Source organism: Chironomus tepperi, unplaced genomic scaffold (genome assembly GCF_022539635.2).
Source record: "Chironomus tepperi strain 1889 unplaced genomic scaffold, CSIRO-AGI_Ctep_v1 contig_33, whole genome shotgun sequence".
NCBI lineage: Eukaryota > Metazoa > Arthropoda > Insecta > Diptera > Chironomidae > Chironomus > Chironomus tepperi.
The window spans coordinates 286,105-310,771 of record NW_027226155.1 but is presented as its reverse complement, the minus strand read 5'-3'; the positions used below and the strand labels follow the sequence as shown (position 1 = coordinate 310,771).

Genomic DNA, 24,667 nt, shown 5'->3' with positions numbered 1-24,667 from the left:
TTTCTCAGCCTGGATTGGAAGAACGACAAGGACGCAAGATTCTTTAATATCCCGAACTCACAGAAGGCTCCAAGTAAAGAGCTGTCTTTAGACATACTCTTCGCGCGACAATGAACTCTCGTGTGCCCCAGCCATGCAAGTAAGCAAGCTAGCAAAATAAGCAAGTATAAAACCGTCATTTATAAACAACTCAAGAATATTTTTTTTTACAGAATTTAATGTGAATTTTCTAGATGTTTTTGACATTCAAAGCATTTCCGAGAATGTAGACGAACATTTTGTGCCTACTGAATATTCTTCTAACTCAATCATAACTCTCGCATGAGTTGAGCTCTTCCATCATCCATATATATAAATTTTCTACTAAAATGTCAGATTTTTTGTAACATTTTTTACGGTTCTGATAGGTGGTTGTCATCTAACTGAGATTTTATCATTCAGTACCTACTTCTATTAACTCAATGAAATATCCTGACTGCCTAAAAATGAAACATGGTAGAAATTTTCTAAAACTATCGAATTTCAAATCAGCAGAAATTCATTTAAAAATAAAAAGAGCCCCAAGCTAGCTACCAGCAACATCACAATGAATCGTACATGTTACAAGCATGTTATATGGACATTCGAGAACGCAAAGAACATTACTTTTTATCGCATATGCGTATATTTTATATTTCAAGGCTAGTCACAAAGACCAGAATGTATTAAATCAGACCATTGATAGTTGGACATTTATTTTAATGTCCGCATTTTTATGTTGTTGCCTTTTATCATCCATTCGACAAGACTCCTATTTAATATTATCAATGCCTTTTATATTTGATATTAAATGGACTAATGGACGAATAGAAAATAGAATGATTGGTCATCAACATATTCCCTCATACTCTATCATCATCATTATTATTATTATGTATATTGACTAATATTACAATGGGGATGTGGAACCAAGGAATGAGCAGAAGAAAATATCTTAGGAACGGCACAAAGAAGAAGAAAAAAAATTATTTTCACATTAAGGACAATTGTGGTAAAGATGATTTTGCTCTTGGGGAAGATATAAGGGAGAAAATAAGCAGCACTGAATGATATCGTAGATGAAATTTTGTAAGAAGAAGAAGATGGAGCAGAAAAATATCCATAATGACCTTCCTATGCATACACACCACACATTTTTTTTACCATCAACATGTACACATTATGGACTTGTGTGAATTTTGGTAGGTTTGGGTTATTGAGAATGTTTTAAGATAGCTTTAAATTCTGTAAAGTACAAGCTGGTTAATCGATCCAAAATCCGATAATAGGTGGGCACTAGGCTGGCTTGATTCTTGTATGATGGACTATGACTAATCCATAGTTACGCCGGCCTGGTGCCGAAATTTGAGTCGGCAAATCAATTCAAAATCCATCATCAGGCTGGTGTGAATCTGACATGGTACCAACTGTAATGATGATTCTGACATGATAAGTCAAAGTCTCGCCGGTCTTGAGTCAGAGTTTGGATCGATTGACCAATTTGTGATATTCCGGCATTTTAAAGTTTACTATAAGAAGTACCACAATTTACAAAAAATAAATTATATACAGCAAGTAAGTGGACGTTCGGAAAATACGGAACGCTAAAATCAGCATTTTAGGACTCCCACACCTCCCCATTTTAATGCTTTGTAACAAAACCTAGAACCAAATTTTTGTACTCCGTAACAAAATTGCAAAACCTCCCATCAAAAATGTGTCGGAACCAGTCGTCATGATATCCCTCGAACAACTTTGCACCTTACCGTCTAAACGGCGTCGTAATGGAACCCTAGCGAACATGTTGTCCTCTTCGAGTAAGTCGATCTAATCTCCATAATATCCTTTATGATATATAAAATCCCTAAGCTCTATAGGGATCATTCTAATCATTATCACTTAATATTCAAAAGCAATAAAAAAACTTTCCAATCTAAAAAGTTGAAGCTAATTTCACCCAAGTCATGTTTCAAAAAACACAACATAAATATATATGCTATATGTTTACTAATATACATTATAAAAAAAAAAAAACTTTGCCATGGGCACTGCCAATTTTTTTTATAGCACAAGGATAATTACATTGATAATTATAGTTAATAACGTTGAAACAGAAAACGTGATGAAGAAATAGAAGTCGAATGAATATTATATAAAATAAAGGAGAGAATGAGAAACTTACCATTATTATTCGGTAATCCGCAATCTGTTTCGTTACGTGCTATAATGCTACTTAGACTTGATGCATTTGAATTACTTCCATAATTGGATGGTAATTGTGACGTTGGAACAACGCGTTGCACCGTATATAGCACAGATGGTGTAATGGTCTGCTGTTGTTGTTGTTGTTGTTGTTGCTGTTGACTCGATGTCACTGATGATGTATTTGATGAGGATAATGACTGTTGCGATGACTGATGAAGTTGCAGCGATGATGGCGGTGATATAACTAGACTATTGTTGTTATTATTTGTATTATTTCCGTTCAATTGCTCAACATCACTTGTCGATGTGGCAACGGATTGCTGCTGATGATGATGATGATGTGATGACGATTGTTGTGCTTGCTGTGATTGTGGAATTGAATAATATGGATTGTTTATATCCTCACGACATCGATCACGCACATAGTCACCGAAGTATACGCGCGATCTAAAAATAGAGAATGGAAATAAAGGATGGTTAATGTTGGTATTGACGAAACGGAAATTACGCAAATAATGTGGTAGAATAAACATGGGAATTGATATGGAAATGAAGTTACATATTTTTTTTTTGTAGGAAAAAAGATTGATTTTTTTGTGGCACCTTTTGTGTGATGTTAAGTTGTTGGATTGCTTGGTTTGTATACAAATGATTAAGGATCCTGCATGTGGAGGCCAAATGACAACCATATGGATGGCAACTTCCATTTCGTGCAGCTAAAAGAGCATTAAAGTAGCCTTTAAAGCTCCATCACGGAACCTTCTTCATTTATGTCACTCAGATTCACACAATTAGTCTTCAAATGATTCCATTACACTCATCCATACCATTCTTTATGTCTACACATACTCAATATTGAAGCATAGACAGAATGTCGATGTGGATATTGATTTTTCAGTAAAAAAACATTTTAATTTTCGCAGACGAATTGGTTTTTTGAATGAGTACGATAGTCGCAAATAAAAACAGTTAATCGCGATCTGCTTGCTCCACAGAATTTTATGTTGTTCATAATTTAATTTATTACAGTTTTTACAGTTTTTTTTTCATCAAAAAATTTCGAATGGTGGAATTTTTTGAGAGACATCAATTTTAAAAGATATCGAATCATCAGAAAATTTTGAAATAAGTTTTTGGATAATAATATGGTAAAATATTCACTTATTGAGTTTATTTATTAGTTATTGAGTTATCTAGGGACAAATAGTCTACACTTGCTGTTTACAATATGTTATGAGTTATTAATAGCAGATATAACTTAAATAGAAGTGAAAGATCTTTTAACTATTCAGTTCATTGAGCTAGAGCTGTGCTAAGCACTCAGCACTCAGTAGACATAAAGTATATGGTAAGATCAACGACCGGTTTCTTTACCTACCAGGAGTACCCTACACTCCTCCTCAATACAAGTCATTGGCCCTCAAAATGATTACATCTTATACAAAGACAAACATTCATCCAGTACAATAGAATTCATCCGGTTTCAATTAGATCAATATAGTCTTTCATGCTAACAAAAGAAATTTCATCTGGATTGAATTTAGTGTCAATGACTGGCTCAAATATGCAGGACTATCATAGGTTTCCCTATATCACCCTATCCGTATCTAGGTAGCCTGCAAGTAGACGAAGAGTATTGGATTGAGGAGCCAACTCCTGAACCACTCATCTAATGATATTACTGCATGTAGGCTACAAATAGAGGCGTTGTGAGTTATTCCACTACATTTGATTCGAAAAGGGGCAAGCAGGTTCGGCATTGCAATAATTAGGTCCCGAAGAACTAAACCATTCTGTCATCTAAGCATTACGACTCAAAAGAGAAATATTATGATTAATTCTTAAACTTAATGGCTTCTTAAAAGCTCCAAAATTATGATAAGTCATAGACATTGTGCACTGTTATCATTTAAATCCAATTTAAATCTTACAAAATAATAAATTGTTTATTTTAAAATTACTTTTTATAGCAAAAAAATCAATTTGTCATCAGTCGTTTATGTTTGTAGCGATGACATATTGATAGCTTAGCATGAAATTTAAGCATATTCAATATTTCCATTTGACTTGACAGCCATTTTCAATATTTACAATATAAATAAATAACTTGCATTAAAGTGTACACGAAGTAAAAAAATGAGCACGAGTAACGCACGCAAAGGAACAAGTTCTATAGAAAATAAAGATATTTCACATGTCTGCAACATATTATCAATAAAAAGAAAAAATATATATGAACACATGCGTTAATGGTTATAAAAAAAATGTTCTTTCATTTCATTCTCAAAAAGCGAGGATCAGAGTTGTCTGATGGGTGCTTTTGATAAGGAACCTAGATGTATCATGGTAATTTTGGCTTTTTCAAGGCAATAGAAAGGCAAACTAAATTGCATTCTTGAAGGCTTTTCAAACCAAAGGCAATACCTTTTAAAAGACAGTGCCTAGTCACTGTTTAATAGACATACCTTTGAATTGGCACTGTCTTAATAGGCATGCTTTTGCCTAGATACTGTCTTAATTGGCCTTTACCTAGAAACAGTCTTAAGACAAAGATAATACCTTGGCAAAGGCAGTGCCTTAATTGCCACTGTCTTAATAAACATGTCTTTACCTAGACACAGTCTTAATAGACATGCCTTTTCATAGGTACCTGCCTTAATAGACATGCCTTTGTCTAAGTACTGTCTTAATTGGCATGTCGTTGTCTAGTAACTGTCTTAATAGGCATGCACTGGCCTACATTGGTTAGCCAAGCCTTTGCCTAGCATGGACAGCCTACTATAGACCGTTGCTTGGCAGTGCCTTTGCCTTGCCATGAACAGCCATTGTGCAGCCTTTGCTACCTTTGCGGCTAGACAGTGTCTTTGCCTAAGCAGAGCTTATTGTGGCTAAATTGTAGGACAATTTTGTTTAACTTTCTATAGGTAATGCCTGTAATAAATTTTTGGATTTGATAGCAAATCTATAGATTACAACTCTGGCGAGAATAAAGTAAAGAAATCCTTGATAGATTTCCATTTATATCCAAATGATGAAGCATAAAATAAATTTAGAAATTGAAAGCTTTTTTTCATTTTCACGCACATCCACATTCAAAAAATTTCTACCTTTTTTTCATTTCAAAACTCATAAATTCTCCTTCGAGGGAGTTTTTCAGCATAATATAAAGTACATAGAATTCCATTGAAAGCTTTAGTTGCCAAAAAAAAACAGCAAGAAATTTCTCATCTTTAAGGAGAAACAATTTTGCGCATGAATTTTGCGGACGAAGAAGAAGAAAAATTATTTTTTTTTTGTGCTTTATGTATTCAGATCTACCACAAAACAATGTGTAACTGACAAACAACTGCAAAAGCTCTGTGGGTTTTTTTTCTGCCTATAATTCCACTTAAGAAAACTTGTTACATTAATTTATTCCTTTAGTTAATGCCATCAATCAAATTTCCTTTTATTTTCATATTTCCTTAAACAATATTCATCATTATGGGCTTTAACTGCGCATTTAGTCTTGATTCTATGAGGAAAAATATGATACGCAAATTTTCTTTTTTTTGAAGAGAGACTTTGTATCTTCTTATTATTTTAGATCTTATTACAATTTCTTTTGAGTTTCTATGACGAAACGACTTTAAATTTAAATGGAAATAACAATGAAATTAGAGAATTCAATAGCAATTATTTTTTTTTGGCGCTTTAATGTATTGTATTGCAACTTTGTTCTGAGGATTTCTTCCCGAGTGGGACAAACAAAGAGGGATACGACACATAGCTAGAAATGCTCCATCAGCTCCAGCTCTAAAATTAAAAATCCTTCAAGTGGTTGTCACATAGAGGTGACTTTCATTTATTGCCCGAGCGACACAAATTAAGGAGCTTTTTAAGCTGAATAGATTTGAATAGCACATATCAGATAATCTATCACTGACTTGATGCCGAATTTTGTCGACTCACACCGTGTCAGAGTCTAGTCAGCCTGGTGCTAGATTTTGGATTGCTTAATCAACTTGTGCTGTTCAGAAGAGGTGGCTTTTATTTATTGCTAATAAAAGAGCTTCAGTTACAGTATTGCATTTGGTATTGGAAATTAGCAGACGAAAGCCATCACAAAAAGGCCAGTTTCAGGTGGCATTTGAAGGAGGCTATGGATCAGAATTGATTTGTATAGTCAGCGAAGTGAGTAAGCAATTAAAAGAGATACAGCAGAGCCTTAAAGGTTTTATGGAGGAGTCTTCTCCATTTGTGTCGTTCGGGCTATTAGGCTTTCGTACGGTTGCCACCCTAATAAAGCAATAGAGTCTGACGAAAAGCCTTTAGTAACTTAGGCTCCATACCGAAGCATGATTCTAGTTAGTAAGTTAGTAAGTAAATATTTGGCAGTACATTCCTCATTTGTATTGTTCTGGCTATTCAGCTGCCATTTGGTTGACCCCTTTAAAGGCCCAATAACGATTCTTCTCTCATTTGTATCACTCGGGTTCATCATGTTTTAAATATCTTTTCCACAATATCGAACAATTTACATTAATTTTATTTTCTCAATTACTGAGTTTCTAGAAATTAAATGGAGATGATGTTTTGACGAAAGAGGATTATAATTTCGTGGAATTTAAGGCTTTAAGCAAATTTATTCATGAATTTGAAATTGATATTTTCAAATATTTGTTACTATGCTAATGCTTTCAATCTTTAATTATGCAGGGGGTCGTTTGCTTATTACATACAGATTTGAATTTCCTGTATTTTAGATGTGCAGAGGGATGGGCTGGACCTTTTAGCTCGTCTAAGGCGGTTTTTGTATCGAAGTGGATTTGGTTTTTTTATGAAAATGTCGATTTAGCTCCATATAAGGTTTGAATTGACTTCTAGCTCTGATATTGACGTTTTGTAATGAAGGGGGGAGATGGGGTCCCAAAACCTTGTTTTATTAGGTATCGTAATAAGTGACCAATCCCCTAGGAACAGCCGTGTGCTGCAAAACACAATTTGAATTGAACTGGCGTAGGCTGTGGTAAATCTCAAATTCTATGGTTTTTGGTGTATTTGATCAATTTCAATTCAATAGATGCATGAGTTCATCACCCACAGTATTGCTCTTAATCATATTTCAGATGCATATAAAGTGCCCACATTAAGTCGTTTTATTAACTTAGATAACAATTATTATCACAAAATCTACCTTCATTTACCTTAAAATGCCACGCAATTGAAATTCTCCCACAAATGCCATGTTAATATTTTCGAGAGCAAATGAAAGCACTTAAGCATTTCGCAATGTCATTATATAAATAAAATTTATGCTGAGAGATTTTTTTTCCACCGAGAGAATAGAGAAAAAAAGGAAGAATATGCAAGTAGAACAGAGAAATTGATACACATGCGAAAAGAAGATGAACATTTTTATATACAATGGATTCACATTCTTTTTTAACGCATTTTATTTTAATCCTGGATTAGATAACGCGTGCTCATATTTCATATCTCATTGACATTTGATTTTTTCTTTGTATTGATAAGCTGTGGTTGCACGTTGTCATGGATTAAAAATGAGGTTTTGTTTAATGGAAATTAGAATGATCTAATATTAAGCTAATGCTGATTTATGCTTGGATTTCGAGTAGCCCAAAAGCATAAAATGGGTCGAAATAAGCCGTTGAGGTGTCGTTAAGGCAATTAAGCGTCTCTATGTCCAAAATGGTGCCCTAGCAAACAAAATGGAGTGTTTAGAATTTAAAACCGTCAAGGCAACAATACATCACAGAGTAGACAAGAAAGAAAAACATACAGGTGCCCTTACAGCCACATGATGGATAATTTGGTCAAATTTAATGAATTGTTCTGCTCCGGCTGAGGCCATGGATCACAATTGATGTCTACGGCCAGCAACGTCAGCAACTAAGTAAGTGCTGTTCATGCTGTCCTTTGCCAACCCTTTGTCATTGAATACATCCATATCCAGAACTACACAGACAATCTACATCAAACAAATCCCAAAATCTCCAGCTACACAAATGACGCTTTCCAACATTGCATTTCATTCCTTAAAATCGTCATCAAAAAGTTTCAAAGAAATCTCAATTTAAAATCAGAATGATGAAAATCTCAGATGAACTTTTTTTTCTTTCGTTGCTCATTTCAAATGTGAACAATTTTCAAAGTCACTGAGTTTCTAAGTCAATGAATTTTTAACAGTTGAATCAATGATGATTCATTTTGTGTGACAAATAAATATTTCAATTTGTTATAAAAATAGAAAATTGTTTAATGAGATTGATTTGTGTAGCATTTATGTGAGATTTAATGGGAGTTTTGGGTATTAAAATAATGATTGGTAGGACACTACCCTAACAGGTAAAGTGACCACTTTCAGGTACCGTAGTGGTCTTTATAGACCATGAAAGCATGCTCTTTGCATGTTACGGATAATTATATTCGAATAGTAACCCTAACAAGCCAAAAATGATGCTTTCAGGAGCTTACTCGCTTTAAAAATACCAGATGAGCATGCTCATCTGCCAAAGCTACCAGTTTGCAGCTCCGATTACTCTTTGCTTACTAAAGTAAACGAAAAAAGTGTGTAGTAAGATGTAATTACTATAAAAATTGAAAGATTCGATACTTTGTACTAATTGATGAATTTCCTATTCAAAAGGGACTGTAAACTCTTAAACCATGATGGCTGAAGCAGAGGAGTAGCCACTTAAGGGGTATAAAAAGTAGGCTTGAAGTTTTTTTACAATACATACAAAATTATGGGGATTTTTTATAATATTTTCTCGAAAACCCTTAGAAAATTGAAGCATTTCGTCCAAAAAGGAGAAAAAGTTGACCTCCCCAGACCTCCTTCCTTCTAAAAACACCCCTGTCCGTATCTAAGCTCCTATACAAAACTGTCAACATAACTTCCTATGGACATCACTAATGAACAACCTTGGAATAAATGAATAAAATTGAGTTGTTAAACATCCATCAAAAGGTAATTTGATGAATGGAATGTAAAAGCTTCATAGCACAACAAAAATGCTACCTTTTCATATACATCCATACATACACTTTGAAGTATAAAAATCATGTGTCCTTTCCGTAGAAAACTCAAAGTTTACTTTCATCATTCCTCACCCTATCAACTTCCAATTTACACTTTTCATCCTTTCCAAAAAAAGAAATATTGATAATAATTCGTAAATTAAATTTTAAATGTAGTACGAACAAGTGATGTATTAAGAAATCCCAGTCCGATGAATGTCTGAAGCAAGCACAAAGGCACAGAAAAAAGAAATGTTAAGAGCTCTTTTGATGTTGGCAATAAAAATTTCTTTGATAAATTATTATTTAATGCAATAATTTATGATTCTCTAAAATTGCTTCTTTGACCTTCTCCTTTTCATGTTGGTTGGAAGCAGCTAGGGCTTTTATGCTCATTTTCTCTTACCACACATACATCGATATACGTATTAAAAATGTATTGTATACTTTAAGCGGAACTTGAGTGCGGTACATACATATATACATAAATTCTTACCCACTCGACCTTAATATGACATCCCTTCAATTTAAAAAAAAAAAAAGCATTTTGAGGGAGGTATGGCTTTGGTAAAAATGTCATTTTATGTTGACTGGAAGCAAGAAGAAGTAGAACTAGAGACAGAGAGATAAAAATAATATTATTAACATTAAAGGGAAAAATTTCTCCATTTTTTTTTTATTTCCTTTCATCTGACATCAGTTTTCATCTTTTTTCCTTCTCGACATTCCTTTTACATGCTTCCTTCAACTCTCCTTTGTGCTCTAAAGTTTTATCGTCTTTCCTTACATTCATATTATATTCCATTTAGCATGATTTTTTTCTAAAGAGAATATCATGTGATGATGAGCTTTTATTTGGTCATTTTGGATAGATATATACGGTTAAGTCCCTAGTGGACGACTGGACATAATGTCTAGTTAATAGCTAAATTTACGGTCGACTAATGGCAAATATATAATGAACGTTCTGAAGACTTACGGTCAACTAATGACATTTTGTCCGGAATATTCCATAAAATAAGTCATTAGTAGACCTTAGGTCTAGTTACTATCTGAACATTATGCCAAGTTGTCTATTCAGTCTGTCTTCATGTTGGAGTTCAATGTAAGAATCTATCGTGAATGTTAATTTTGCGTTAATACTTTGGATGCCAAATTAACCATGTACAAGACGTTCATCCGACCAGTAGTGCTTTACGATGCTGAATCATGGAATATGATTGCTGCAGATGAACATTCAATTGTAGTATTTAAACCAAGAAAGAAGGTGAAAAATACAAATGTAGAAGCAATGCAGAATTGTACCAGCTACATATATGGAGAGGCTGATATTACAAGAAGGGTCAAAGTAAACAGGATGGGCTGGGCATGCTATTAGAAGACCTATAGAAGCTCCACTAAATAAGGTGTTTTAATCCGACTTTGTGGATGGTAAGATAACTTGAGGTAGACCTAAGAACTCATGGAAAGAAGCTGTCGATAGAGACAGTATTGCATTTGGTATTGGTAATTGACAGGCGGAAACCGGCGATAGAACCAGATTTAGGCGTCATCTGAGGAAGAAAAATCTCTCAGTTTGACCTTCAAATCCCCATCGAAAATGCGTCTTATTCACTCACCCCTTAATACTTTCCTTTCTCAACGACCATTTTTCTTCTTCATCCTTTCGATTCATATTCCTTACTTTTTTTTCTCTCTCTTGATTCATAATTCATTTTGTCGCAGCACATCCACAATTCTTTTTTTTCCTATCATCACGTCAAGATCTTATTTCATGAGCGCTTATATGTGATACAATACATGTACGCATTTCCCTTTATATTCCTTTAATATGACGACAACATAAGAATGAAACGAGAGGAAGTAAAATATTTTATTGATGTACATTTTCCCATTTTTTTAGGGATGTCTCACATTTTTCTTCATTTCTGTGACTTTGTGTATAAATTCACAATTAACATGCACACATTGGATGTGAATTTGAGTTGAATACAGAAGCAGCATATTACCAGTTTCCAGGAAATTTGTAGATGTGTTGGATATTTACTGTACGCAATTTTACTTCATGGCTGAATTCAATTGAAATGTTTGTAATTTGTTTACACAAACACATTGAAATAAAAGAAAAAGCTTACTTTGATCATGATTCCGAACAAATTTCCCTCCCACAGGCTTAATTATCTTTTATTCAACGAAACGAAAATTAATTATTGATGAGGTCGTTCCGAAGAATTTCATTGCAAAATACGCAATACAATATAATGTATGGAGCAATAGTAATGATTTTTGGATACATTTTAGTTAAGGAATAATGATGAAATATGAACATTATTGATTTAAGTCAATAGACCCGCATAATAGTCCTTTTGATAAAGTCTGCATGTCCTTTGAATTGATAAAGAAAAAGGTTGATTGGATGATTTTTTGACTATGTGGGTTTTGACAATTAACAGAAGGCAATTTTGTAATTAAAATGTATACATGGAAACTGTTTGACATCATTGTATCGGAAGTTGAAAAGTTGTTAAATTAGAAAATGTATCTAAAAACGTAATTTAATGTTTAATAGCCATGAGATAATTCCCCTGGGTAATGATGGTGATTCATTGGTTCTGTGGTTAGGTGTTTCCAAGCGTTTCAGATAAATACAGTTAGATATAGTCAATCGTAGTTCCTCATGGTTAGGGCAACTTATATAACTAAAGATAGCGCTTTTAGGTACCCTAGAGGCTTTTCTGTGAGAGTTGGTAAGACTTTGGAGTCCAGACTCCAAAAGTCCAAAAGTATGGACTCCACTATTTTTGGTAGGCGCCTCCATTGAAGTCCGGACCCCGGAATCCCGAGGCTTCTCTACATTGGAGTCCTGCCAACTCTGCTTTCTGTATAATGAAAGCATACAATTTGTCTGTTAGGAGATTTCTTGAAAAATCGGGACATTTTGAGAATTTGTCGTCTTCTAGCATCAAGGAGGAAAGTACAGCAGATGGCCCCAATACTCAAAGTCATTTCTACGTTGTATATAAGATTGTATTACTGCATATTAGAGAATATATTTAAGACTATAAAGGGTCTATGTTTAAGAGCTTAGGACTGACAATTTGTTACATGCTTGAACTAGAAACTAATCAACAGTATTTTCAAAGATTTACCTTGAGGTTCTTAAACTATAAATTACGGTTTCGTGAGCGAAAGCACACGAATGAGGGATGCTCTTTCCGCCAAGCTTTTAAGTCTTCTCGAAAGCTCAACTACTAATCCTAAATGGAAGCCAACTGAATATGACGTTCATATCTTTGTCAGCTTCTAATTGACGTTAAGAGAGATTTAGTGGAAACTAAAAAGCTCTGCGGTGTTCATATTGCTGTTAAAATCAGCCGTTTTCCATGTGATGTTAACAAAAGAGCTTAAGCGGGGCCTTAAGCGCTTCCTAGCGGAGCTTTCTTTGCTTTGTGTCGCTCGGAATATGACGGATATACAAAAGCCTTATCACAATCCTTTCAAACGTGCTCTTAATTAATAATTTTCTAATTGATTCACTATGCACATGCCATTTTCTATTCATCAGAGTAGAATCACACTTTAATTAGTTCCAATTAAAAGTTTTATATGTTGAGATGAATTTTCTGCTTTTATGAGTTGACATTCATCTTAATAGACTCACTGACCTTGTTAATTTATTTCAACAATCAGAATATAGTTACTGTCATAATCGCTTGCATTCAAAATACAATTTATTATGAAAATGTCTAGAATATTTAGTCAAATTCTGAGAATGCTGAGCCTCAAATGAATTATTAATTATGTTTTCGTTCACGTTGCGTTAATGAGCATGCTCTAGGTAGGATTTTCTAAGAACTGACATTAAGTGAATGCCAGAAAAATTTTATTTGATTTTTAATTCTTAATGTAAACAGCTTTTCGTTATGATTTTCACAAATTATGAGCAACAAAATTTACGTGGAAATTCGAATTAATCGTCGACTTCAAAGTACAGGAAATCAAATACTTTTTCTAGATTTATCCCACTCAAATTTAAGTATTTTTGGATGCAAGTTCGATAATTTTTCGAGATTTTTTGAAAATGTCAATTTAAATCTCCAAAAGATACTAATGAAGTAAGCTTCGCCACGGAAAGAACTCCAGTCCTTTATAAATAGCAAATCGGCGTTCATATGGCGGTGTAGCCTAAAAATGGACATTGTGCACAGTTCTTGACATGGACCGCAATAATAACACTATTTAGGTTATTAATGTTTAACTAAACGCTCTTAATTGTTTTTAATCCCTACTTAAGTCTCACTTAAGTCTATACATAATAAAAGAATAATGCATCAATTTATGCATTCGTTTCATTCTTGTGGATGAGGAGCATACAATAGCGCTCTCTTCTACTGGCTGTCAAAAATTGGCAACTTCCATTTGGTAATAAATGAAGCGGAGCCTTCTTCATTCCTGTCGCTCAGAATCAGTGATGGACAATCTGTGTGCCACGGTACACAGGTGTTCTTTGAAATATATCAGGTGTGCCGCAGAATTAATTTAAATATCTGTTATTTAATAGACGATTTTTGTTCCAAGTTAAGTGTTTAATGACCAGTTGTAGTTATCATAAAGGACTGTAGCAGACTTTAAGTGGCCACGGATCAATTAACTACTTTTATGGACGAGTATTACCGATCAATTGCGATTTACCGTCCTTATTAATAATGCCTTTAAGTCTATAAACCATAACTCAATAAAAAACTACAAAAACCTTTCAAAAACCCCAAAAATCTTTCTTTGCATATACTTTAACAACACAAAAGTTAAAACAACACATCCTCATCATCATCAATCTTTTTCACCAAATATCGCATCGAAGTTACATAAATGTCTTCATATAATTTATTCCTTATCTTCATTCCTCTTCCTTTTTTTTATTATTTTATAGTATTTTCCTCACTATGATAAGACAAAGAGACTGTGAAGTATGAAGGAAAAAAGGAAATGAGATAGAAAATTTATGAGAATAAAATTTTTTTGACATCAAGCCAGACATAGACGAAGAATTATCTTTAAAAATTTAAAAATTCTGTTTTAAAAGAGAATTTTTAAAAATTTAATTGAAGCGAGAACTACAAATTTTATTTAACTGTCCCGAGTGACTTATTATGATGATCTGTTGGTGTGCTGGAGACATTCAAAGTAATAAATTTGACTGGAATTCGACAAATTTAATGATAGTTTTAAATTTTTTATTACAAGAATAATAAATTTTATTATAATTATTTTGTAAAAAATTTGAATAAAGCTCTATAGAGCAGTGGTGGGCAACCTTTGTGTCGCGGCACACTATTGTGCTGTCAAAAAATTTTGCAAATGCCATGAACAGTACGCCATGTTCGATTTGATTGAGGCTTACCATGGAAAAGAGGTCTTGAAGTAGACCAATGAGTTCATGGGATTACTGTGTGAGCAACAATGTAAATGTGCCGGGAATTAGAAACATTCAGAAGTTATCTAAAGACAGATCCAGCTTTCGACGAATTCTAAATGAGACAATGAATCCTAGTGCATCTTCGTCAAGCAAGTAAGGGGCCGTTCGCTTATTACGATGCAAAAAAACGAATTTCCAGACCCCCTCCCCCTCGTTACAAAATTTACATGCAAAAAAAATTGTGTTTAGGCTGTTACAAAATCCTAGAACGCCCTCCTCCCTAAAAAGCGAACGTAATAAATGAACGGACGTAATAAGTAAGAAAGTAACCATCAAGATGTGTCGCAAAAAAAGGTTGCCCACCACTGCTATGGAGAAGCAATATGCTGTTCGAGCATAACACTCCTTTGTTATAGTCGACTTGAATACATTCTTGGAAAAATTTTCTTTGTGAGCTTCATAAATTATAAAAATAAAAATGCTTTGAGTTATCTTAGAAGACATCAGGTATAATAAGCAATTGTTGATAATGTAGTTTTGTTAAAAGCAATGAGTACATCCCGAGTAGCTCTGTCATAGCTCCATTAAAGCTCTTTTATTAACAGCTCCATCAGACATCTATATGGCTTCCAAATTCAGACTGTTTCCAATTCGCGTTAAAAGGAGCTTTATTAGAGCCTTAAATGCTCTGTGGCTGAGCTTTCTTCATTTGTGTTGCTTGGACATTAATGGCCAATTTTTAACTGTAAAACCGTAGAAAATACGAATTTTTATTTGAAGAAAAATCGTAAAAAAATCACAGATTTTACGGTTTTTAAGGTTTTTTACGACAACATCTGACCCTGGATTTCTTTCAAAGTACATCAAGACTTAACATAAGACAGCATAAAACACGAATAATTGAAATTAATTTCACGAGTTTCTTCAACTTATTTTCTTTCTAATATTTAATACCATTCAAACAAAAAATTCAAAGAAATTCTTCTTTTGACGTCTCAATTCAATTTCTCAAAGCACAAAGCTCACTCATAATCCTTGAAACTTTATGAAGCAAAATGAAATTATTTTTTTATTATTATTATTTTTTTTTAAATCGTAAATCAGATTACTTTTTTTTTGCATGGAAAATAATGAGCAGGAGGAGATTTACGTTCGAATAATTTTTATTTGAAATGGAATTTCCAACTTGAATTCTCCAATTACTTTATGTAAATTGCACTCAAGATGTTTTTTACAAGCTTTATCCTTGTATTAAGAGAATCTTAAAAAAAAGTAAAAGAAAAGTTTAAGTGTTTCTGTAAACATGAATTGCGTCAGGTTTTTTAATGGAAAACAAGTCAATCAAAGAAACTAGTAAAGTAGTTCTAGTTAAGCATTAAAATAATCTATTAAAAAGTTTCAAATTAAAAATAATATATTCAGACAATAGTTGCAAAACAGGCACCTGTGACCGCAATTTCTAGATTAGTAAGGATTTGTATGAATTATCAAGAATTTGTCCAGGTTTTGCTTATGCTTTCTCGCTATCAGGATCGGGATCGGGGTATACCGGGATTTCCCGATCCCGAAAAATTTCAGAATCCCGAAAAATTCAAAAGTCGGGATTGAAAATTACAATTTTTAGTTCAAACTTTTGCTGTCACAGGTGCCTGTTTTACAACTCTGATTTAGACTTTAGGATCAATCGACTGACACTGACTGCAACAAAAAATGAATATTGAATATTAATAAACTTTCGAAAGTAACGTTCCCCAATGACAATCTTGACGATTGAGGCAGACTTGATAGAAATACACATTTGATCGGCATATCAAAGGTTTGCATTTTAAGTTCTAAAGACAGATGCAAGATATCAACTCTGGTTGAAGATAGAGACCTTCCCGAGCGACAAAAATGAAGTGGGCTTGACAACAGAACTTTCAAGGCTTAGCATAACTTTTTTAACTAACACCAAATTGAAGTTACCTCCGTTTGGTACTCATATGGCTGCTCGATCTTCATCCCAGTGTAACTTTAATGGTTTCAAGACAAAGCTGCTTACCAATCATTTTCTAAATTTCTTTAACAGGTTTAACACAAGAAACACAAGTTTGTTTTCCCGCCCTAGGATGTAATTTACAAAGGAAAAGACGTCCTGGAGCTCCAAAAGCAACATAGCGTAGGACGGTTTTAAAAGAATATCAGTTAGGTGCAAAGACGGAAAATTTGTACAAACTTTGTAATAGGGCCAGCAACAGAGTAAGATGGAAGGCCTTTTGTAGAAACCTAGGCTCTACATTGGAGCATGATTCCAGTAAGTAAGTAAGTAAGTGAAATCTGGATACATACTAATCAAATATTGTCACTAACTTTCCGTTGCATTCAGAACTACTAGTATTCAAACTCCAGACCGGGAGATAGAAATGGTAATCGACCACAGTTTAAGAAAGAATAAATCAGACATTGTAAGACAGGCATTGTTTTGGAACACAAAAGGCAAATAGAATGCTAACAATAAAGAAATTGTTTAGCATATAGTCGTAGGAAGGAAGTCAGAACATTGGTATGGTAACAAGAATCAGAAACCTTTTCAACCATTTTAATAAAGTCTTGCTTAACTGGCAATAAACAGTGGAATATTTAACCCGAGTGGACACAAAGACGTAAAACTTAGACATCTACTGGACATCAACTAATTATGACTTTGAGTTAACAAAAATACGTTATAACTAGACATCATCTTAGCATTAGCTTATTAGCAATTAGTAGTAATATATATTTGTCCATTAAGGCACGTAAACATCGTGTATTCTGACATATTGGGATGGTACTCCAGATTAAAATACATTTTCAATCCCCAATTCCTTAAAATTTCATCTCCAATTATTTTTTTACCTTGAAAATAATATTAGATATCTAATTGAAATCCGCCGATCAATTCGCATTTGTAATCTCTTATGAAAGACTTGATTTTGTAACCTTTAGAAAATTGAATGTTGTTTACTTGTTATTTACGTATTGAAATCAAAGTAATTCTTTTGTTGTCAATAAGCAACAAGAAAGATTTTGCGTTGGTTTGATTTATGTTTTTTTTTTTTTTGTGAATTCAGTACTCAAATTTAAATTACATAAAGATTATACCTTGAGTTGTTGACATTTTATGATGCACGTAGCAAAATATTCAAAGGTATTAATTCAAAATTTATAGCTTTAAAGGATTTTGGATGAACGAATTTGACTTGAATCATTTATTAAGGTTGGATGAAAAGATGACATACAAATTTCAAACTGTTCAGGGCCTGTTCAGGGTCTAGCTACAACTTGTTTCGTGAATTAACAGCTCGGGTTGAAATGGTCGTAATAATTAAAACCGTCTACCGGTTTGTAATCTGCCAAATTTAGGACGTCAAATTTAGAGGACTTCAATTTGGTCCTGATAAGAGAGCTTTAGCAAAGTCTTCCTCATTTGTGTCATTTGAACTAAGATTAAACCCGTGACTTCAGCGAAATAACCCAATAACCCGACCACTTGGCCATAGTTAACATTCCAATTTTTACTCTATTAATCACTTAAATAGATTCAATTTAGCTTAAAAGCTCTTTACATATTTAATGACATTATTAAATCCCATTTTCAGGACACTGTTTACTTCAATTTATTTATGTCAATCCATAAATCTAATTACATTTTAATTTGATTAAGCTACGAAAGAACAAACAAAAAGAAAGTTTATTTATCTAATTTCCATTACTTTTGTCAAGCTATATTTATAGTAATGTCCATTTTTCTATTTACTTTATGAATTGTTGCTGCCTAGAATGAATTAATAAAATAATTCCTTTTTAAACTAAAAATAATTCCTTTTTAGAAGATCATATGTTGTTTCGCCAAAAAAACAAAGCATTTTTTTTAATATTTGATGCAGACTAGCGTCATTTCAAATATTGATCGTTATTATTTGAATGAAAAAACGGGGATGAAAACTATATTTTTAAAAAATAAATGACCGTTGAAAATTTTTAAATTCAAAAAATACGTTACAAACAAAAAATCAATATTTAGAAAAATTTTGATGCATAAAACTGTTTTCTTTCACATAAGCAATGATATCAATGGTCACTTGAGTCTTAATTTCACGGAATTTCATAAGAAGAATTGATAATTTTTATAAAAAAAATCTCGTTGTTTACATCAATAGTAACGGTAAAATATTTTTTGAATTTTCGCAATCAATTTCGAATATTTTCGAACTAATTTCGAATTTTTTCGAAATGAAATGACGCAAGTCTGATTTGTTGTTCCTCCATAATATAGGACAGTAGTGGGCAATTTTTATTTTTGGCGGCACACCATGGTGGTATGCCTCGACTAGGATATTTAATCCTCGAATCAAAATCTATGTAATCCCGGGATTTAATCGCAAGATTGCATATAAGTCAATCTCGGGATTAAAAACCCTAGCCTCGACCAAAATCGCACTTGCCATACGGTTCAGCAGTGTACACAGGTGTACATAGGTTGCCCGCTACTGCTTTAGAACATCTTATTATAGTTGGAATACTTGTCATGGCTATCGATAATCCCCAATAAGCACTCGGTGTATTAATGTATGAAAATTCGACACTAGCTTGACTCTAGACTGAGGTCTAGCGAATCTGCGAATCTGGACTGAATCTAGAGTCCCCTAAAAGACAAAGAGCTTACTTTCATAGTCCTTTACTATGGGACTTTGAATTCAGGCCAGTTTAGGTGAAATACGGCCTAAGTCTATAGTAAAGTCATGGTCTATTTGTCACGATGTCATAGCCGTTCGTGAGCATTTATTTACTTTAGTGACACAGAATAACATTTATGGACAATTTGAATTTAATACTTAGTAATTTCCTTAATTTATTTTTAGCTTATAACAACACCCAAATCAAATATTGAGCCTTAATACTTTATTATTCCGAATAATTATAGTTGAACTTTATGAAATAATTGTCTAGTCACACATGTTGAATCAGCAAAGCCATGAAATACTTTCAGGCAAAATATCATCCATGTTTACTATATCCACAGTTATTTATAAAACAAATAGACATAATAAATATGATAAACTAAACTTACTGATAGTCAGGTGTCATTTGAGGTGGCGGATATTTTCTCCTGGAATGGTACTGAACACCAGAATTAACAACAGCCATTGGCACGACATTAATATAATTTCCTGAGTTTAGTTGTGCCTTGGATTTCGATGCTGTTGAGGCAGATGCAGGCACCATATCATTTGGTGCACAGTACTGCTGCTTTGGATCCATTTACGGCATTTACACTACTCGATTAAAAATATATTTTTTTTTTCGTAAATTTATCCAAACTTTTTAAGCTTTTTGTTCTGCTTTCATAAAACGTTCATCGTGATTTGCTTTGTTAACGAAGCCATAATGTCCCTCCTTCTCTCTCACACTCCGTAACTTGCTTACGTTAATTATTTTTTCATGCAGAAACTTTTTTTCCTTCTTCTTTTCATTCACACTACAACAACAACAACGACTGACGACGACGAATTTGGAATTGGAACAAAGGAAAATTTTTGAATATTTTTAAAAAGAAAAATGAGGAATTTGTTCCTATCTCATGAGCTATTTACACATTGATGACAAATCATTAACATTTGGTATATCCTTGTGGCTAACACATAATTCACTTCTTATTCCTTTAATGACTTTATTTAACTATTTTAACACGGGGGTCGAGGAATTAACTTAATTTTTTCGTTATATCCATTAGCACAATCACTCAATCGTATATTATGTACAGCTTATATTTATATTTATGGCATTTAAGGAAGAAAGGAATTATTTATGCGTGTGTATATAAAGTATAATGTATTATATGAGTAAGTGAGAAATTTTGGAATTTAATAAATATCCTTCGTACGTTTCCTTTTTCCGTTCTTGATGGCACCAATAATTTTTTTATTGGATTCTTTCTTGTGTATGACACGAATGTAAAAAAAAAATTAAGGAAGAAGAAGAGCACACAACTTGTTATTACACTTGGACTTTCTCACTGTACACACACTTCCTTCCTATTTTTCACTTGTAATATCCACACGCTTTACATCTAAATAATCTTTTTCACATTTTTCTTTCGTTTTGTCGTCATAGTACTTATGGATCTTTGTAATTTCCTTCTTTCCTTGTGCCTTAGTAAATGCTTTTTAATTCACTCGTGTATGTGGGTGGAATTTTTCACAATTTTATGTATTAAAACCTGTAATGGGAACATTTCTTTATTTTCATCATTTTTAATGTGATTTCTCACGTATGCCTGACAAAAGATCTTCAGAAAAAAAAAATTATTATTTTCTGCTTGTGTGAGAACATTTGTCAGAAATTAACACATTTCACATTTATATTTTTTCGTTGTCATGCCCTCATTTTTTTCCATTTTTGGTTAAAAATTGTTCTTGCTGGTAATCCTTGTTTGAGAATATTTACGCACTTTTAATGGATTTTTCTTTTTGTTCAGGACACAAAAAATGAATTGTGAGAATGGTGGGATGGTTCTCATTGTGTGGATATGAAATATTTTGTGATATTACTCATGGATTAGACTGCAATGAGGGATGGAAGATTTGAATGTTTTGTGCAGTTTTGTGGTTCTCTTTAGTAACTTTTTCATAGGTTTTGTGACGGTATGAATGGGATTTTCCAGTTTTTTTGGGAATTTCCATGTTTAATAAATCATTTACTGAAGTCTACCTTAATAGACAAAAAACATGATCTCGTGAGCTTGCTCACCTTAAGTATAATAAATGAGCATACTCGTGAGCTTAGTTCTTAGCTTACTCAGCTCTTGAGGACACGCACTTTGCCAGATATTGTTAAATTTTCATAATTGACTCTAAAAAGTATTTCAAATAATCTAGGAAAAGTTGCAAGGAATAGATTCTAATTTTAACTAATTTAAATTTTCTGAGAATAGAGGGGAGTTTTGTTAATTTTTTGGATGGATCGCAAAGAATTAGAAATGTTTTGGGATTTTTTGCACGCAAAACCTTAACAAATTGAAGATTTTCTTTACAAAAAGAGGGTTTTGGTGGTTAATACTACTCTAAGTAGTAGTAATATCTCTGAAGACTTTTGAAAATGTTGTCCACTAAACTATTTAGTGTGATCCACCCGTGGACTAGTTTCAAAATGGGTCACCAAACTTAATTATCGAGTAATTGCAATGTTGAACATGAATATGCATCTATTAAAAATTTTGACTCAAAATATGCCACTTGCTAGTCAAGATCTTTAATAATATAGACCATTAAATGAGCAAGACTTATATTTCATCTCAAATTTTCCTCAAAAAAGACAACAGAACAGTAAGAAAAAGTTAAACAATTTTGTTTATATTTTTATTCTTAGAATACTGTAATTTTAACTCAATATTGACCTTTTCTTCAAGTTTTATCATTTCTCAAAATTATTTTTGTTTTGAACCATTTTCGTACACGACTTAAAATTAAGGTTTATAAATTTATAATAATGTTTCTAATACTGTAAATGCGTGGCAGTAATTGATGAAATACGGATTTATGTGTCCTTTATATTGTATTTCCTAGTAGCTAGAAAATATAGAGGATATTTTTAAGCAAGCTTATAGGAAGGATGATTCATAAACATACACTAGTTAACAACTAGCTATAAACTAATTTTTAATGTATTTTCTAGATTTATTATAATTTTCTAGAGCTAGAAATCTACTCGGATTTTGTAAGAAAAAGTCGACTCAATTCGACTCGACTTTATATAAAATTCAAATCGACTTCGAGGTCGACAATAAATTAAATTTTCTTAATAAATAAATCTGTCTAAATCGGGTTTTCCAAAGTCCTTGTTTCGATTAATTATCAAAACCTATTGCGAGACGGAGACTCAGAATGAGTCTGAGAACGATACTAAGAACCAAACCGAGGCAGTGACCGAGACCGAGAATGGAACCGAGATCGAGACAAAGACAGGCACTTAAAACTAGACAACAAGGAAATTATTTGAAGTCTCGGTTTCGACAAATTTTGAAAACTGATCCTGACAGACAAAGAGGCTGCTTTTAGGAACCGTAATGGTCTTTATGTTGAGAACTGAGAAGTCTTGACCTTCGTCTCGTGAACCCTTATGCCTAAATGTAACAGCAAGTACTAATTTGACATAAAATAATTTCTAACTTAATCTAAAGTCTTTAACAAGACTGTTAACTATTAAATTGTTAAAAATGACAATTATCAATTTGTATATTGAATTTCCTAAAACCTTATCAAACAGGGCTTTTCAAACTATGCTCCTCGCCGCCTAACTGTCTCGGTATGTGATCTCAGATGACTCACAAAGAGTTTGACGACATAAAAAACATTCAAAATTAGAATTTCAAAACCTGAATGTTTAAGGCCAATATTTAAATATGTCGCAACTTATTTTCAATAAATTGACGTATTCCGTGACCTGCTGAAAAGTTTGAGAACCACTAATGTCGAATCCAGACATATTTAATCACAAATCAAGTAACACACCCCAAAAAATCCATCTCACTCCAATAAATTATTTATGCGAAAACTTCTCTAAACAATGACGAGAAATGTATATCCAGGCAAGTAAAGCCATTCCACTTAGTCAAAAAAATAAAACTCGGCCCTATATGTCTATAAAAAATTCATCATCACCGGAAACAGTGCAATAATTTGTTATCTCATTTCGTTATTTGATTTTTATATACATAATGTATATATCAGCTTTTTTTTTTTATTTTATTCATTTTTCTCTCTTCTTTATTTCAGATGTGCGGGAGTAAAAGAGAATGGGAAAAATCAATACTTTGTGTATGGCGAGGAAAAAAAGCGAAAAAAATTTTTTTTTTCCTTTTTTGACATTTTCGTGATGGAATTTTTGCACTGCTTTGAAATTAATCAAAAAAAAAAAAGCTGAAGAGCACTAGTTTCAGTTGATGAGGAACTAGATATTAAAATAATGAAATTTAAGGCAATCATGACATTTTTGGGTCGATTTGCAAATTTATATCCATTTCCTTTGTTAGGGGTAATTTCCTTTGCTTTTATTTTTAGAACATTTTCACACTTTTTTCAGCACTAAAATTAACATCCAAGATGGAAATTTTCACCATAAACCCACCCAAAATTATGGCAGATTTTGCCTATTTTTTTGCGATTATTTACTTTTTTTTCGATTTATTTTCTCCTTTTTTCAACTACAAATTTCACTTCCCGTCACACGAAATTCCACTCATTATATCCACAATATGTCAATTATTCACTTAATATCTTCACATTTCCTTTTGTAATTATAGAATTTAATATACAAAAAAAAAAGTTTTTTTTCTCTTTTCTTCTTTGCCTTTATATTTAGAAAAAATCAGAAACTGGTAGCCATTTCAATCATCACAAATGGAAAATCGGGAAAATTATGAGAGTAAGAGCAGGAAAAATGTACAAAAGTTTCATCTGATTTTGGGTATTAATAATTTATCGTTGTATTGGTGCAGGATTTTCGAATAACAAGAAGGTTTTTTGTTCGAAAATGTTGAAGAATTGATAAATTTAATGGAAGCTAAGGATGTAGAAAAATTCGAAAATTAACAAGAAAAATTGGAAAAATGTCCAAAAAATTCTCAAATTTCTTAATTAATTTAATTTAATTTTTTAAAAACATAAACACCCAAAAAATTCAAAAATCATGCCCGACTTTTCGAACAAAGAAAGGAATTGAATCATAACAAAGTTTTCCCTATTTCCATGACGCATGCGCAATGCCCGACTGGAAATATTTCATCGCTCATCATCAAGGAAATGTTTTTACCAGCAATTTTCATCCCTATACAATAATTTTCTTCTTATTCCTCATTTTTTTCTTCTTTTCTTTTTTTAAGTTATATATATTTATAATAATGAATATATAGGCACGCATACATGTGCGCGATTATGTAAAAGAAAGTTTTTTTTTCTCCTCTTTGCCTTTACACTTTTTTTTTCTTCG

The 24,667-nt window shown here is 32.7% G+C and overlaps 1 protein-coding gene across 1 annotated transcript in view; it reads right to left on the bottom strand.

Annotated features, from left to right (window-relative positions):
* Positions 1–23,998, bottom strand: part of Bili (FERM domain-containing protein 8 Bili) — a 68,925-nt gene extending 44,927 nt beyond the window's left edge. The window contains exons 1-3 of the mRNA XM_070645470.1: positions 23,851–23,998; positions 19,752–20,900; positions 2,201–2,670 (exon numbers count right to left, since the gene is read on the bottom strand). Of these exons, the coding sequence (XP_070501571.1) occupies positions 2,201–2,670; positions 19,752–19,942 (661 nt within the window). The 5' untranslated portion in view covers positions 19,943–20,900; positions 23,851–23,998. The remainder of the gene's footprint in view (positions 1–2,200; positions 2,671–19,751; positions 20,901–23,850) is intronic.
* Between the last annotated feature and the right edge of the window lie 669 nt (positions 23,999–24,667).